Here is a 17,170-nt window from a genome sequence, read left to right as displayed (position 1 = left end):
ATCTAGTCCAATCCCCCTGCCGGGGCAGGATTGCCTAGACCATATCACACAGGAACGCGTCCAGGCGGGTTTTGAATGTCTCCAGAGAAGGAGACTCCACAACCTCTCTGGGCAGCCTGTTCCAGTGCCCGGTCACCCTCACCGTAAAGAAGTTTTTCCTCATATTTATGTGGAACCTCCTGTGTTCCAGCTTGCACCCATTGCCCCTTGTCCTGTCAAGGGATGTCACTGAGAAGAGCCTGGCTCCATCCTCATGACACTTGCCCTTTACATATTTATAAACATTAATGAGGTCACCCCTCAGTCTCCTCTTCTCCAAGCTAAAGAGACCCAGCTCCCTCAGCCTCTCCTCATAAGGGAGATGTTCCACTCCCTTAATCATCTTCGTGGCTCTGCTCTGGACGCTCTCTAGCAGTTCCCTGTCCTTCTTGAACTGAGGGGCCCAGAACTGGACACAATATTCCAGATGCGGCCTCACCAGGGCAGAGTAGAGGGGGAGGAGAACCTCTCTTGACCTGCTGACCACACCCCTTCTAATACACCCCAGGATGCCATTGGCCTTCTTGGCCACAAGGGCACACTGCTGGCTCATGGTCATCCTGCTGTCCACTAGGACCCCCAGGTCCCTTTCCCCTACACTGCTCTCCAACAGGTCTGTCCCCAGCTTGTGCTCATACATGGGGTTGTTCTTGCCCAGATGCAGGACTCTACACTTGCCCTTGTTATATTTCATTAAGTTTCTCCCTGCCCAACTCTCCAGCCTGTCTAGGTCTCTCTGAATGGCTGCGCAGCCTTTCGGTGTGTCAGCCACTCCTCCCAGTTTTGTGTCATCAGCGAACTTGCTGACAGTGCACTCTATTCCCTCATCCAAGTCATTAATGAATATATTGAATAGAACTGGTCCCAGTACCAACCCTTGAGGGACTCCGCTAGACACAGGCCTCCAACTGGACTCTGTCCCATTGACCACCACTCTCTGGCTTCTTTCCTTCAGCCAGTTCACAATCCACCTCACTACCCGATCATCCAGACCACACTTCCTCAGTTTAGCTGCAAGGATGCTGTGGGAGACCGTGTCAAACGCTTTACTGAAATCAAGATAGACCACATCCACAGCTTTACCATCATCTATCCACCGGGTTACATCCTCATAAAAGGCTATCAAGTTGGTTAAGCATGACTTCCCCTTGGTGAAGCCATGTTGAGTGCCCCTAATGATCCCCCTATCCTTGATGTGCCTAGAGACAGCACCAAGAACAAGTTGTTCCATTACCTTTCCGGGGATGGAGGTGAGGCTGACCGGTCTATAGTTACCCGGGTCCTCCTTCTTGCCCTTTTTGAAGACTGGAGTGACATTCGCTTTCCTCCAGTCCTCAGGCACCTCTCCTGTTGCCCACGACTTAGCAAAGATGATGGAGAGTGGCCTAGCAATGACTTCCGCCAGCTCCCTCAGCACCCGCAGGTGCATCCCATCAGGGCCCATGGATTTATGGACGTCCAGATTGCTTAATTGGTCCCTGACCCAGCCCTCATCAACCAAGACAGATTCCTCCTCTATCTTGACTTCTTCTGGGTCCTCAGGGACCTGAGGGCTCCTCAGGACAGCCTCCAGCAGTATAGACAGAGGCAAAGAAGGCATTCAGTAACTCCGCCTTCTTTATATCCTCTGTCTCCAGGGCCCCCACCTCATTCATCAGTGGGCCTACATTGCCTCTAGTGTTGGCTTTACCTGCAATGTATTTGAAGAAGCCCTTTCTGTTGTCCTTGACCTCTCTTGCAAGGTTTAATTCCAAGGAGGCCTTAGCTTTCCTAGTTGCCTCCCTACATCCTCTGACAACAGACTTCTATTCCTCCCAAGTGGCCAGCCCCTCCTTCCATGATCTGTACACCCTCTTCTTCCCCTTGAGTTTGCCCAGCAGTTCCCTGTTTAACCATGCAGGTCTCCTGGTACTCTTCCTTGACTTCCTACCTGCTGGGATGCTCTGATCTTGAGCTCGGAAGAAGCAGTCCTTGAATGCTAACCAACTATCTTGGGCCCCTTTACCTTCTAGTATCCTGTCCCATGGGATTTCCCCTAGCAATTGCTTGAAAAGGCCAAAGTTGGCCCTACTGAAGTCCAGGGTTGTGATTCTGCTAGCTATTCTGTTCCTGCCACATGAGATCCTGAACTCTACCATCTCATGGTCACTTCAACCAAGGCTGCCCTCAACCTTCACCTCTTCAACCAGACCCTCCTTGTTAGTGAGGATAAGATCCAGCAGTGCTCCTCTCCTAGTTGGCTCATCCACCATTTGCATCAGAAAGTTATCATCAATGCACTGGAGGAACCTCCTGGACTGAGGATGGCTGGCTGAGTAGGCCTCCCAGCAAATATCAGGGTAGTTGAAATCCCCCATGACAACCAGGCCCTGTAATTGCGAGACTGCTCTCAGCTGCCTGTAGAAGGCCTCCTCACCCTCCTCATCCTGATCCGGTGGCCTGTAATAGACACCCACAACAGTATCACCCCTGCCAGCCTGCCCCTTAATTCGCACCCACAAACTCTCAACTCGCTCCTGATCCGCCCCTGGACAGAACTCAATACATTCTAGCTGTTCACTCACATAAAGAGCAACTCCACCACCTCTCCTTAGCGGCCTGTCTTTCCTGAACAAGACATAGCCATCCATGACCACATTCCAGTCCTGCGAGGCATCCCACCAAGTCTCTGTAATTGTCACTAGATCATAACCCCCTGACCGAACATGGATTTCTAACTCCTCCTGTTTATTCCCCATGCTGCGTGCATTGGTGTACAGGCATTTCAGGGAGCGAGCTGAGCACACCGATTTCACCCTAGGGGGATGGGAGGCCTCCTGGTCTACCTCAACACTAGAGTGTTGCCCCAGTGGTGCAAGCCCAGCTACTACCCCATCCCCCTTCAAATCTAGTTTAAAGCTCTCCGAATGAGCCCTGCTAATTCCTGTCCCAGAACCCTTTTGCCCCTACGACATAAACCTTTCCCATGTATTACCGTCACGCCTGGTGTCTTATAAAACCAGCCATTATCAAAGAACCCAAAGCCCTGCCTGTAGCACCAGTCTCGTAGCCAGGCATTTATAGAGAGAATCCTATTATTCCATCCCATGTCATCACCTGAAAATGGAAGGAGGGAGGAGAAAACAACTTGTGCCCCAGACTCTTTCACCAACCGTCCTAGGGCCTTGTAGTCTTTCTGCATCCCCCTCAGACTATGGGATGCAGCTTCTTCCCCACCTGTCTGGGAGATCAGCAGGGGGTAGTAGTCTGTGGCCTTCACCAGGTTGGGGAGTTTCCTGGTGATATCCCTGATTCGGGCTCCAGGCAGACTGCAGACCTCCCTGTGATGAGGGTCAGCTCTGCATAGAAACATAGAAACATAGACCAACCGCTTGTTGCTACATTTGAACTACTAGTGAGTACACAAACTTCTGCAGAATCCATAGAGACACGTAAATTCTTCTGCTTTACAACTTGAGATTTCTTTCCTCAATATTTTTTCTGTCAGATCACATGTATCTGCTACTTTTTAGCATTCATATTTTTCTGTTAAGTTTTAAGTCTGCTAAATAAATTTCCTATATTCTTCCTACAAATATTATTTTTCATGTCTAAGCTGCACTGCCATTATGCCAGGAGTATTAAATGGAGAAAGAAAAACAAGCAATGGTCTCTTAAAAATCTGTGGGCACCTTATGGTAAATCTTCACTGCTGTTCCCATTATTTTGTGCTCTATAAAAGCAACCAAGTGGCAATAAAGACCCCTAAAAATACTTGGCCAGCAAGGCTGAATTTTCCCTGCCTTAAATATCAGCGGAAGATGATCGGCTTCCACAGAGCTTCCTTGCAGAGCGTCACATAAGAAGGCACCTGCTGAGAGAAAGAAAGTGAGAGGAGAAAGCTCTTGAGCAGCTGTGCAGCCTTGGGTAAGAAGATCTTAGGTCAGTCTCAGTTCTCTGCCATGGGTTTCTTAGTGAGGACCTGGAAATGAGACAGTCACACGCTCTGGACATAGATCTGTCAGTACTTCTCTCCCAATTTATTAGCCAATTTCAGACAAATTGGAAAAGGAGAAAATGCCTCCAGTGGAGTTGAAAGCCTAAAAGCTTAACAAAAAGAGGTGATTGATTAGAAACACGTTTACTGGGTGTAATACCAGATGACAGAGAATCTACTCAGGTGAGCCCTTCGGCAAACACAAGCACTGTTCCAACTGGTGTCTGTTCTCAACCACAAGATACAAATCCACAGAAAAGCAGGCTTGATTAGTCCTAATGTTTATGGAATATCTTTTAAAAGCTCGTTAGTGAGCCACTGGGAGAAGCCTACCATCTTCACTGCATCTAGGGACTGCAGGTAGGCAGTCCGGGTGAGTGAAAACAGGGGTTTCCTTCTCAAAATCTTGTGCTACGCTAGATCCTGGCCTGCAGTTCCTCTGGAAATGCACCAAAAATTTGCCAGCTAGAAGGGTTTCTCAAAAACTCACAAAGAATTATTATTTTGATTATTTTATTTCTTGTTGCACTCTTGGTTTGCTAGGCATGCTATTAAGAAAAAGGAAAGAATAGGATCTTTTCATGAAAGTCTTCCATAGAAATTAGGAAAATATCTTCTCTGTCAACTACTTATATCATCATGTGGAATTAATTAAGGCTTTACTCATTAGGGCTGTCTTCTAAAGAGTGATTAAAAATCTATGTGCATTTTATCATGTGTTATTAATTTCTGTAGGGTTTCCTAAAATGAGGGTGAAGTAATTATGAAATAAAAAGCAGTGAAAAAGATCTTAATTGGTAACCAAAAAGAAAAAGCTCATAAATGTATTATGAGCTCAAAGTTTTTCAGATACTACCGGAAAAGAAAATTCAAAGATAGTAGTGGGTGAATAAATCATTATTTTAAAATTCCTGTTAGTGAATACATCATAAGTTAAAATTGAGATAAGGTCTATATATACCTAATAACCCCCTTCAATGCATTTAGTGCGTTAAGTATAAATGTGTTTTCATTTTGCGCTTGCCAGGAATGTCGAATATCATTAGATAGTTAGGCACCCAATGAGGAGTCCCTGAGCCTTGAATCTTCCGCATAGGAAGTATCTGTCTGCTTTCTGATGTTTGGTGGTGGTGCTGGTGTGATGCAGCAAATGCAGTTTGTGATAGAAAAGCAGGGGCAGAAGATTTATGGTTGCAGCTGGTGTCAAAACTCATTTACTTTCTTTGCTGGTATTTACACCGTGGCTTTGTAGATTACTTTTGAATGATTCACTTCCTATTTAATGTTCTCATTAGACAAACCTGATCAGCACAAACCACTAGACACTGTCATATTTTGCAAAAGTACATCTTTTTCCTTGAGCTGCATAGCAAATGGTTTTGCTAAACTAGCTAAATTGACCCCTTAGGTCCAATGACCAAATTTAATAACTGTTCATCTTTGCTAAAGTACATTGTTTGATGATCTCATTCATTAATACATCAATGGTTGCTTTGGCTGATTAAATTTCTTCCATCATTTTGACAGTATGATCTAAATGTAAAGTAAAAATATTCCATGTAAAAATGAAATATTGTATTCTGGGCCAATGTCATAGATTATTTCTTAACTCACTCCAGTAGCCCACCAGAGGAACTTGTGTTAGGAGCCTCCAGAATTGCTCTCCAGTGTGATGTACTAATTTCTGTACTTGGGAGCCAGAAGCACTTGCATAGATTTGAAGTCCAGGAAGGAGTGTGCGAGTTTATCATCTGGTCCCTGGCACAAAGCATGGTCAGAAAGGATTCTTGGATTTACATAAAACAAAATTAAATCAGGGAATATTAGCATGGACTCATAAATTGATTTTAGTTAGTAGCTTGTAAAGTCCAGCATTGCGAGTAGCGATGACACTGGTAAGCAGTGTCTTCTTAGGATACCAAGCCATATTTTATCATCTTATCAGGATTGTTTCACACAAGGAGATAATAAAAGCATTTTCCTTCCCTAAAAATGGCACTATGACATTTATGTTATCATCAACATCCTATTCTGATTGCTCTCATCCTTTGTTTGCCCTTTGTGAGAGCCTGAGACTGTTAGTCATAATATTGACTGAAAACACCTTTTTTAGGTCCTTTGAGTTCAGACATCAAATAGTTTGCATCTATCAACTTATTGCTCCTACACTAAACAATTCAACAGCTCATTTCTTGTCACAGATCCGTGGGCTGCATTAAATGAGAGAGCCTAACAGAAACTCACTGTTAAAGCAATTATAAATGCCCTCCTTCACGGGCTCAAGGGACTGTGCTGCTGAAACAAGGGTGATGATAATAAAAGTAGAACTGTTCAGTCATTTTCATGACCTATTTCAGAGTGTTTCACTTCTACAGGGGCAGAGGAAGCCCACACCTTTACAGCTAGACAGAGAGGAGGAGAACTAACTGCTTTCTTTTCTCCATTAACTCTACTTAAGCACATCAGACAAATGCCTTAACCTGGTTAAATTCTTACTAAGCAAATTTTCTTTAAGGGCTAATGAATTCCAGAAAGATGATGAAAAAGTGAATGTAGCTTTATAATCTAAAGCTAAGTATCAAAATCTAAAAGTAGTTTACTGCATTGTTTTCCAAAATATGGTAGCACATAGCACTGAACAAGTTATTCATTTGAAATAAAATTGAGAAGCAAACTATCAACGAGAAGTAAAAATGTAGAGATTGCCTCTGTTTACTTTTTAATCATTTCTATAAGAAGAAAAATCCTGTGGCTTTACCTAGACAACAATACAGAAACAACGGAAAGGAAATTCAATGAGTAATTTTGTTTTGCTCTAACATCTTTTCTGATTTCTATTAGCAATCTTAAGACCAAGTGTCAAGAGTTCGTGTCTTCAGAATCAGAGTAGTAGTTGGCATTTTTAAAGTAATCCTAAAGGAAGGCCAAAGCTTTACTGGACATAGAAATTGTTTCTATTACTGGGTGTAGGCAGAGTTTTTGCCAAGTAAAGTTGAAATGTGCTTTGTTTATGGAACAGTACAAGGAAACCGTATGATTGCTAATCATATACCAGGTTCTGGAGCTTATACGGCAAAATTTAATTTCCACAGTTACTGTTCTGATATCATTCTGTATTAAAAGTAATGATTAAAAATGAGAATACCAAGAATATCTAAGCAAAAACTTATGCATTATATATATACCCAAAATACAGTGAAATCAATATGATAAAAAGCCCTGTTCAGAGCTTGTCAGCATTAAAGGGACAACACATAGAGAATATCTAGAAATTCATTAAACTTGTGGAAGGATGCATTTCCACAGAAATACTCAAACAGCATTTACACTTGGCATCCATCCATTTTTCTCTATATGTGCCCAAAGGGATTAGACAAAAATTTTATTTTAACAGACACCTTTAATGCAAATAGTATTTTAAAGGCTGATTGACTTTATTCCATACTAGGCAACCTTGCTTAACTTTTCCATAACTTTCTGCATATGCCTACCCATTTAATACAATAAACTATTTCCTGAAAAATTAGCAATTCTTGCCAGCATCCATATCAAATGAAGAATATAAAGAAAATGTTTTTCAAAGAGAAAGGAAATAAAACAAAGGAGTTACAAAAATTTTGTATTCTAAGAGATTTTAAAAGACTTTATACTCTTCATACTTTTCAGTGGTAGAGGAGGCCTGTAATTATCAATCACTCCATTACATCATTTGTAATCATTCATCTATAAGACTGATACAACTGAGGTGTGTTTGTGTTTTGGGGTTTTTTTTTTGGTCTACCGTCTTTATGGATAAGTAGCTTGTAATCGATTTTTCAGAAGTTGTGAATACAAATTTACTTACAATTACCGAGGTGAAACAAGCTGATGCCACCGTGCTGAGTTGTATAAAATCAAGCCTATTTGTGCAACTAATTGTACTTTTCACCTGCTTTGGAAAATAAGTACTTGTGAATCCTTTTGCGTTTGGTGACAAAATGTACACAGAACAGTGAGAAAAGAGCTACTGAAGCAAACGTCTTCTGTAGATAATTAGAATAGGGTGAGTGACTGCCCAGGGCTGCTCTTGCTGGGATTTCATGTTTGATGCTTACCTATCATGAATTAACATAACATATGATTTATGTTTTTCAGTGTGGCAGCCATTTGGAAAGCTGAAGTGTTTGACAGCAGTAAATACATCTCCTAGTACAAAGCTGTCTCGTGCCTCTATTACTGTTAGATCCTTCTGTTTCTTCTAGCCATGTTCCAAACAGAAATGGAGCTTCTTGGTACATATTAAGTCAAGAAAGAGCTTTGCATTATAGCTATAGGATTCAATGAGCAAGAGGTCCACTTAAAGGGATTATTTGCTCTCCAGCAGGTTGTTCTCAGCTTTTAAAAAACATTTGTAGCTATGAAGGTGGAAAGAGAAACCTGGAGAGGAGTCTGGATTATGAAGGCACAAGGAGGAAGGCTCAAGTCATTGTGAGGTGGATTCTCTGCAGCTGGAGAGAGTATCTCTAGATACCTCCAAATTTTAGCAGTCCTGTCCATACCAACACTGGCAGCTCGAGTTTCTCATTAAGGAAAACTTGGGACTCTTGTATAATGGGAAGTGCTATTTGCATAAACTATGAGCATGTATATGCTGAAAAAAATTTAAAGTAATATATCATTGGTGCTTCTGTTGTGCTTCTGTGGTGCAGTTTTTCTGATGTATAAGTAGTACTGTATTCATGGCCATTACGAGCTGTTTCGGGTCCCAGGGCAAATAGTCACTGTAGTAACGATCCTTTTCTGTGCTGCCTTACATTTCCTCATGCTACAGCCCTTTCCCATACTTCCTTTCTTAATTTCTGGCATTTCTGGAGAGGCGGGTTGTGGGTCCTGATGGGGCTTTGGGAAGATGGGTTGGGTTAGAGCAAGGAGGGTTAGCTGGGCCCTCTGTTCTGCCTCCCCCAACTTTTGACACACTCAGCACTGACTGGACCTGTGGAGCTGTGAACCCATAAGGTTGTGTGTGTGTCCCTATGTGCAAACACTGCAGTGGGGTGAGGAAAGCAAGCAAATATTAGGATTTCTCCTTTATTATATTAGATCTCTGTGTGTTGCTGTACTCAATTTGAGAGGAAAAAAAAAAAGCTGTCACAGGCTCAGTCACCTTACTACATTTTCACTGTAGCACTGTAAGAAATGACAAAAATAATATCATGTGGGATAAGGGCGCAAATAATTTACTTTTTTTTCTCAGGTACTTTCTTCTCATGCTTTGAACCTAAGAACAGGAAGTTAATGAAAATCTGTGACTTTAACTGACTTTGATACTACCATTAAACACCTTTAATTTTCAACAACTTTTGTGTCTCTTTCACCATTTCTTCACGGTTTTCAGTTTTTCTTTCAAACTTTTGTCAAATCTGCAGGTTTTATTGAGCCATTGACATTCAGTATGAGGTCTCCCACAGCATCCTCCTAGACAAACTGGCTGCCCGGGGCTTGGATGGGTGGACTCTTCGAAGGGTTAAAAACTGGCTGGATGGCCGAGCCCAGAAAGTGGTGGTGAATGAGGCAAAGTCCAACTGGCGGCCGGTCACTAGCGGTGTTCCCCAGGGCTCAGTTCTGGGGCTGGTGCTGTTCAATATCTTTATAGATGATCTAGACGTAGGGATTGAGAGTGCCCTCAGCAAATTTGCAGATGACACCAAGCTGGGTGGGAGTGTTGATCTGCTGGAGGGTAGGAAGGCCCTACAGAGGGATGTGGACAGGTTAGATAGATGGGCCGAGACCAACGGCATGAGGTTCAACAAGAACTAGTGCCGGGTCTTACACTTCGGCCACAACAACCCCATGCAGTGCTACAGGCTGGGGGAAGGGTGGTTAAAAAGCGGCCCGGCGGAAAGAGACCTGGGGGTGCTGATCGACAGCCGGCTAAACATGAGCCAGCAGTGTGCCCAGGTGGCCAAGAAGGCCAATGGCATCCTGGCCTCTATTAGAAATAGTGTAGCCAGCCAGTCTAGGGCAGTGATTGTCCCTCTGTACTCAGCACTGGTGAGGCCGCACCTTGATTACTGTGTCCAGTTCTGGGCCCCGCACTTCAAGAAAGATGTTGAGGTGTTGGAGCGAGTCCAGAGGAGGGCGATCGAGCTGGTGAAGGGTCTGGAGGGTCTGACCTATGAGGAACGGCTGAGGGAGCTGGGGTTGTTTAGCATGGAGAAGAGGAGGCTCAGAGGTGACCTTATTGCAGTCTACAACTACCTGAAAGGAGGTTGTAGTGAAGTGGGAGTTGGCCTCTTCTCCTGGGCAACTAGCGATAGGACAAGAGGAGACAGCCTCAAGCTTTGCCAGGGGAGGTTCAGGGTGGACTTTAGGAAGAATTTCTTTTCAGAAAGGATTATTAGACATTGGAATGGGCTGCCCAGGGAGGTGGTGGAGTCACCATCTCTGGATGTGTTTAAGAAAAGACTGGACATGGCACTTAGTGCCATGGTCTAGTTGTCAGGGTGGTGTCAGGGCAATGGTTGGACTCGATGATCCCTGAGGTCTCTTCCAACCTGATTGATTCTGTGATTCTGTCTTCATGGTAGACTGTAGGTCAAGCATTGTCATGAGTTTTCTTTATTGTGTATCTGTATTTGGAACGTGTAGAGCACCTCTTATTTTATTTACGTATAAATATATACGTACTTGCCTATGTCTGGAAGACTCATTGCAGTGGTTTTATGCTTCCTTAGAATAAGTCTAATATTAAGTATACATTGATGTACATACATCTATTTGATGTACGTACATCTATTCGAGTAAGATTTTTCCTCTTCAACTTAGTGCAAGCAAATCGTGTGGAACCTTTATATGGTCATTTGGAAAGAAAAATCCTATCAGAATTTATGGTTCAAACATCCTCATTTTAATATGAAGTTATTTGATTGGTATTAAAAGCTGTTATTTTTTAAGGTTATTTATGCTACATGATTTAATTCTTTTTCTAAAGCTTACTAGTTCACTGTTATAAAAAACACAGAAAACTTAAGTTGTTCTTGGACACCTGTCAAACTTCTCCTTTTGTTAGAAAGCATTTCTTTTCTGACCATAACAGTTTGATTTATCTGTTACTCTATTTTATAACCTCTCCTATGGAGAGTTTTTTATTAACTTATTTTTGTACCCTATCAAGATCAGTGTCTAGTTGTGCCTGGCAAGAAATACATTGAGATTGTGCACAGAAAGTAAATAAGCATGTAAAACCAACTTTATTATGTTACTGGATCGTCAAAAAGCTGGTTTTAAGTTTTGCTTTCCACTGTGAAATATTATGCCTCCTTATTTGACTGATCTGCCATTTTGAGCTGCCTGATAAGTTGCACAAATTCTCATGGCTCCTTTTGCTTCCTCCCGCAGTGCCCCCTAGGTTTGTGGTTCAGCCCAGCGACCAGGATGGGATCTATGGAAAAGCTGTAATTCTCAACTGCTCTGCAGAAGGTTATCCTGTTCCTACCATTGTCTGGAAGTACTCAAAAGGTAGGACTCCTCCCGTGATCACTGGGGACAGATTAATTCTGGTTTAGTAACGACTTACTCACTTGTAAGTTACTGGTTTAATCTTCATATTGTCAGAGGCTGGCAGGGTGCAATAAGGGAAGTGTCAGTCATGTTTATACTGTTCTGTCATTTCCCTAAGCACATAGTGCTGGCCATTGTCATAGACACAAGAGCTAGATGGACACTTGGTCTGCCTTAGAGACATCCTGAAACAGTGAATGTGTGCCTGTGTTAGCTATGGCCTCAGTGGGTGAGTGATGAAATGGATGGCTGAGAAAAAAAAGATACTGCTTTAGTTGGAACAGCCTCAGAATAAGGTTCACTGGCAGCATTTGACTGATTTTTTTCCCCCTTCAAAATCCATGATAACATGGCCAATCATATCTTTTCAGCAAAGAAGAGGTCAGGTAGCATTAGCATAAGCAGTAATTCAGTATGCACTTTACATAATGCTTTAACATTTTCTTCTCATCTAACAGAGCATTAAAACTGGCACCACTTCACCCTCAGTAACCATAGGAAATTGATTGCTTTTTAATTAAAATGTGCTGTCTGTTAGATTGCGTCTTCTGGCCAGTTGTCTTTTGGTTGGTTTTAGCAAGAAAACGAACTCTCCAAACTCTATATCCAATCTACACAACTTAACTCTGTAAAAAGCAAAACTAGGTGCTGTTGAGAAGAAATCCTTATGTAATGCTCCATCTCATTTTTGGTTTCCTTAGGATCTAAGACCAAATTATATTTGAAGAAAAAGGGTGGAGGAAGATAAATGTTCCTATTAAAGACTATTTTTGCTTTTATTGATAAATTCTGGTTTGTGGCAAGAAGGGTGCAGTGCTCCAAATGCCATTAATCCCAGCGGTACAAGGGTTTTTAATTATGAATATAGGTCACAAAGATGTAATTTTGTTTTTCTGTGTTTGTGTGCTGAAGGAGAAGGCCAACCCAAACTAGCTGAGTTGTAACTGTGAATTGATAAGCAGCCCATCTTAATAAAGGAGAAAGGCACAGTGGTTTGATTTTAGTGACAATATACCAACAAGTGACTGTTTTTAAGGTTTTCCATCAATAGCTCTGAAGTTTTTAAGTCAAAGAAAGTTTTAGTACATATGTGATGTGGACAAAACCATCAAATTGCAGTTTCATTTTTGGCCAAAATAACTCTAGGTGAAAAGGTCAATATTTTCACAAAGGCCTGTGTTTCTTAATGGAACTGCACTTTCAATACCTAGCCTAACTAAGGTGCTGTACAGGTCTATAGGATATATGCTACATCTTCCGTTAAGATACATTATATAATTGGTTAGTGAGCAAAGTTTATGCAAAATTCTGAAAAAATTACTGAGGTGAGGTGAGCAGGAGTAAAGTAATCAGAACATAGCTCATCTGTAGATACCACAACAGAACAGAAAGAGCATCTGCATACCTGCAGGCAAGTTAGTGTCATTGGCTTTTCATGTCAGTGAAACATGGAAAAAGAGGGTTCATTTTTTTGTACATTGGGATAGACAGGTAATGTTGACAATGATTAACACAGACACCCCATAATCAGCAAGAATCTGTTGGTTTAAGTCCTTCAGACTTGAAGAGGCAATGGGCACACATTGAAACACAGGAGGCTCCATCTGAGTATAAGGAAACAGTTTTTTACTGTGAGGATGACTGAGAACTGCCAGAGGTTGCCAAAAGAGTACGGAGTCTCATCCTTGGAGATATTAAAAAACCGTCTGGACATGGTCCTGGGTAACCAGCTTTAGGTGGCCCTGCTTAAGGAAAAGGATTGGCCCCCATGACCTCCAGAGGTCCCTTCCAACCTCAACCAGACTGTGATTCTGTGATTCATGAGCATGTAGTCCTCTTGCAGATTCATCCTTGCAGTTGTGTGTGATAAACGGTTGTCGCTGCTCAGGAATAACTTCAGCTGTAATAGCAGTGACAGTGCTTGTGAAGAGTAAGAAGTCTTTGCAAATTGTTACGCAAAATTTTGCCAATTGTAGCTATCCTCAGGAGTATTAGCCCTTTCCCTTCTGTGACCACCAAATTGTCCCCAGAATTTTTCATGTGAAGAAATATAAGAGAGCACTTGCATCTGTCTACTTGGGCAATCAATTGCAGACAGGTAGAGTTAGCAAAGCATAAATGTGCCTTCCAACTAAATGACAGGAAAAATGGCTTATTAAAGAATAAAAATAGACAAAGAGAGAAGTAGGATATGCACGTGACTGAAATAGTTGAAAAATCAACAATGGCAATTGATTTTTATGAAAACATTATCCCTTTAACATTTCTAAGTTCACAATATCAGCCACCAGACCTTCAGAGTAACTGTAAGTCCCCAAAGCAAACTCTTCTAGGACTAGAAGGATTTTTTGTATGCATGTCTGGTGGTTTTTTAATATTCTAGATGTTGTATTCATACGTGGTTATAGCTTGCTATTTTATACCAAATCGTTCCCCATAGTATTTATTCATTGTATTTCCTCCTCATCTGACTCAGCCAATTGTGTATAGTAATTAATGCTGACAGATATTAACTTCGTGTACAGAAAGTGGTATAAGAGAATTCCATTGAAGAAGACTACCTTATGATTTCCCTGAAAAATCCCATCTCCTGCTGCCAAAGTAGGTTGTAAAACCCTTTGTTACGAGAATCATATCTTAATATACACTTAGAGAGTCCCTAATGGTGGAGGAACCTGAACTTGTGGTGGGCTTCTGGACAGTATAGCATGCTGTCAATATGGCAGTATCCTGTTCCCTATTCCCTATAATCACCCGGTATCTTATTTCCAAGGAAAAGTTGGTTCTTTCTTAAAACCAAAGTTGATACAGAAATCCTTGGCTTCCTGTCTTTTTATGGACCTTCCATTTTTACATGACCGCCAAACATGGCACCTCATGCCTGATCAGTAGTCTGAGGTTTTTGTTTCTTTCTTTCTTCTATTTTTTTAACAGTCTGAATAAATGCCAGCTACAAACATGGCAGAACAGAGATTTTATGTGTTATCAGTCACTCAGCTGTAGGAGGAAACAAGCAACACAGTGACTGATGTGGTTTTCCACGTTACCCAGAGTTTCATAAACAAGGTCCTAGAGGTCCCTTGAGTATGCCATATTTACTACAACAGACATTCCTCTTAGTCATAAGAAATTCATTTGGTGTATGCATTAGGGATGCATACTTGTATGGCTGTTCAGCTGTAATTGTCAATAATTTATCAGCCTCTAAATGTACAACAAATGTGCCTTTTTACCCATGAGCGATCTGAAAATCTTTGTTTTCTCTCTCCCCCTTTCTGGTTCTTCTACTCCTGCTTCATGGTCCTTTTGCCCCTTTACCTTCCACATGGGCAAAGTATTGCTGCTATTACATTCCAAAAGTCTTTTTTTCTTTCCGTTTAATGAATTCAGTTTTGGTGAAGAACCATTCTGTTTGTTCTGATGATGTCAGAAGCCATTCGTATTTTAATTGAATTGAGCCTCTAAGAACAGGAAGCTATAGTTTCTGCCTTATTTTAAAAAGAACTGAGATGCTTTCCTTACTAACTAACTTATTTCCATGGGGGTCCTGCCTTAGGTGCCGGGGTTCCTCAGTTCCAGCCAATTGCATTGAACGGTCGTATCCAGCTTCTCACAAATGGCTCCTTGCTGATTAAACACGTGCTGGAAGAAGACAGTGGATACTACCTCTGCAAGGTCAGCAATGATGTGGGAGCAGACGTCAGCAAGTCCATGTACCTCACTGTTAAAAGTAAGAACTAAAACACTTCTATGTGATCCAGATATTGTCATTGAGTGAAAAGAGCTTGTCTACTGCATCCTTAGTTTGGAGGAAGGGAGGGAGTGGAGAGGTTGGTTTTATTGGCTTTAATTTAATGTTGGTATTCAGCTGCATGTGGTAGCACCTGGAAGTTAGTATGGTTAATAATAAACATTGTTTGGTAGAGGGAGAAAAGGGGATTTAGAGATGAAAAGGATTAACACCTCGTTTCAAAAATTTATACGTCTATGAGCTACAGATGAGTAATGAAGGGGAAGTAAGAAAATTCTTTGATCAAGGGTAAAAAAATATAACAAAGGAAAAATACTCACAGCAACTGTTACAAATCTCAGAAGTTGAAGAAAATAAGGATTAAAAAGTCTCTTAATCAATTCTCAAGGCACCATAGATAGATACTATAGGTACAATTACAGTAGATACCACAAGATGCTATAACATACTATAAGATATTATAGATACAGCCACAGTAGTAATTTTGACTTAGTCACTGGCAGATAACTTTCAGAAAATACATCTAATTCTATTGAATCCAGAGTGCAAACTATCTGTGATTTCTAGGCACAAGAGACAAAAGCAATCCTGTTTTTAGGTGAATGTTAGCTGTAACTCCTTCAAACATGAACATAGCTGAAAATGTAGATGACATATTATGGAAAAAAAAAGCTGTAGAGAAAATATTATTTCTCACTAGAGAAAAAAGAGACTATTGCATGCCAAATTTTCCTGGATGACCTATTCACCATGCCAAATTTTCCTGGATGACTTATTAGACCACTATTGAAGGAGGTCACCAAGCCATGCAATTTCATGTTTTTTAGGATTTTTGAAGATTGACTGAGTGCTTTGAAGTTCTGAGAAGTCAATTAGCTTGAAAAAGGTTTGCCCTTGAAAAGAAAAAGATTTTTTTTTCTGAAAGGAAGGAAAATCCTAATTATTTTCCATTGGAGAACTATACTTTAGACCACTAACGTTTAGGTTTAGGGGTGGTGTTTGTTTATTGTAGTGTTAGAGAAGAATAACTAAGTTCTTTGAAAGGAAGAGTGTCAACTTTGTTAGATTTGCAAGCCCGAGTACCTCAGATGTCCTCCCAATTCAGATTTACCATAGTGGCTTCGTCTTCTGAAAAATAACATGATATCCCAACCTCTCAAGCAATTATATTAATTGCATATTTTTCTGTGGATCAGCAGAAGTTCCAGCTTCTGTGGTTTCCATAACCAGCCATTTTCGGGCCAATCTTCAAGTGTAGTAGCAATGCACTGCTATAATATGCTACAGAAAAACAGCTTTCCTCTGGTTGGCAGCTATGCACACTGCCTGTCTGATCACTGCATGCAGTTTCATGTGTGATAAAAGAGCATCCCTTATCAAATAAGAGCAGGAGCTTCCCTGGAGAGTCAGTTGCTGTTTGAATCTAATGAAAACCCCTCTGGCTCTGAGATAGCAGGCAAGCACGTCTGTACACCCTCACATATCCACACTAACACACGTACTGCTCCCGGTACGGCTGTTAGAGCAAATGCCATTAGAGTGTTGGTGTTTGCGTAGAAGAGGCACAGCTTTAGCTTTAATCAAGCACACACTAAAGACAAGCCACTTTGGGGAAGTGTGCCATGGTGACCTTCAGGTATAGCTGGATCCCCTGTTCTGGTGGCGTGGTTATGGCACATAAGGACCTGGACTGCCTTTATTCTCTCTGGTACTGTATCTTGTCATTTGTTGTTTTCTTTTTCTCTGTGGTTATTCTGGCTCGTTTTCCCGCTCCCCCACAAGCCTGTTTCTGGACCCTAGTCCTCAGGTATAGTCCTACTACTAAATAAAAACCTTAGGCTTCCTTCATGAAATTCATGGTGTTC

General features: G+C 41.6%; 1 protein-coding gene across 1 annotated transcript in view; it reads left to right on the top strand.

The window, feature by feature from the left end:
- Positions 1-17,170, top strand: part of DSCAM (DS cell adhesion molecule) — a 429,591-nt gene that overhangs the window by 260,905 nt on the left and 151,516 nt on the right. Inside the window, exons 10-11 of the mRNA XM_068424255.1 lie at positions 11,393-11,512; positions 15,111-15,284. Of these exons, the coding sequence (XP_068280356.1) occupies positions 11,393-11,512; positions 15,111-15,284 (294 nt within the window). The remainder of the gene's footprint in view (positions 1-11,392; positions 11,513-15,110; positions 15,285-17,170) is intronic.

The sequence above is a fragment of the Nyctibius grandis genome, chromosome 2, assembly GCF_013368605.1.
Source record: "Nyctibius grandis isolate bNycGra1 chromosome 2, bNycGra1.pri, whole genome shotgun sequence".
Taxonomy (NCBI): Eukaryota; Metazoa; Chordata; class Aves; order Nyctibiiformes; family Nyctibiidae; genus Nyctibius; species Nyctibius grandis.
The sequence above is the reverse complement of the archived record's forward strand: the minus strand, read 5'-3'. Positions and strand labels throughout refer to the sequence as shown.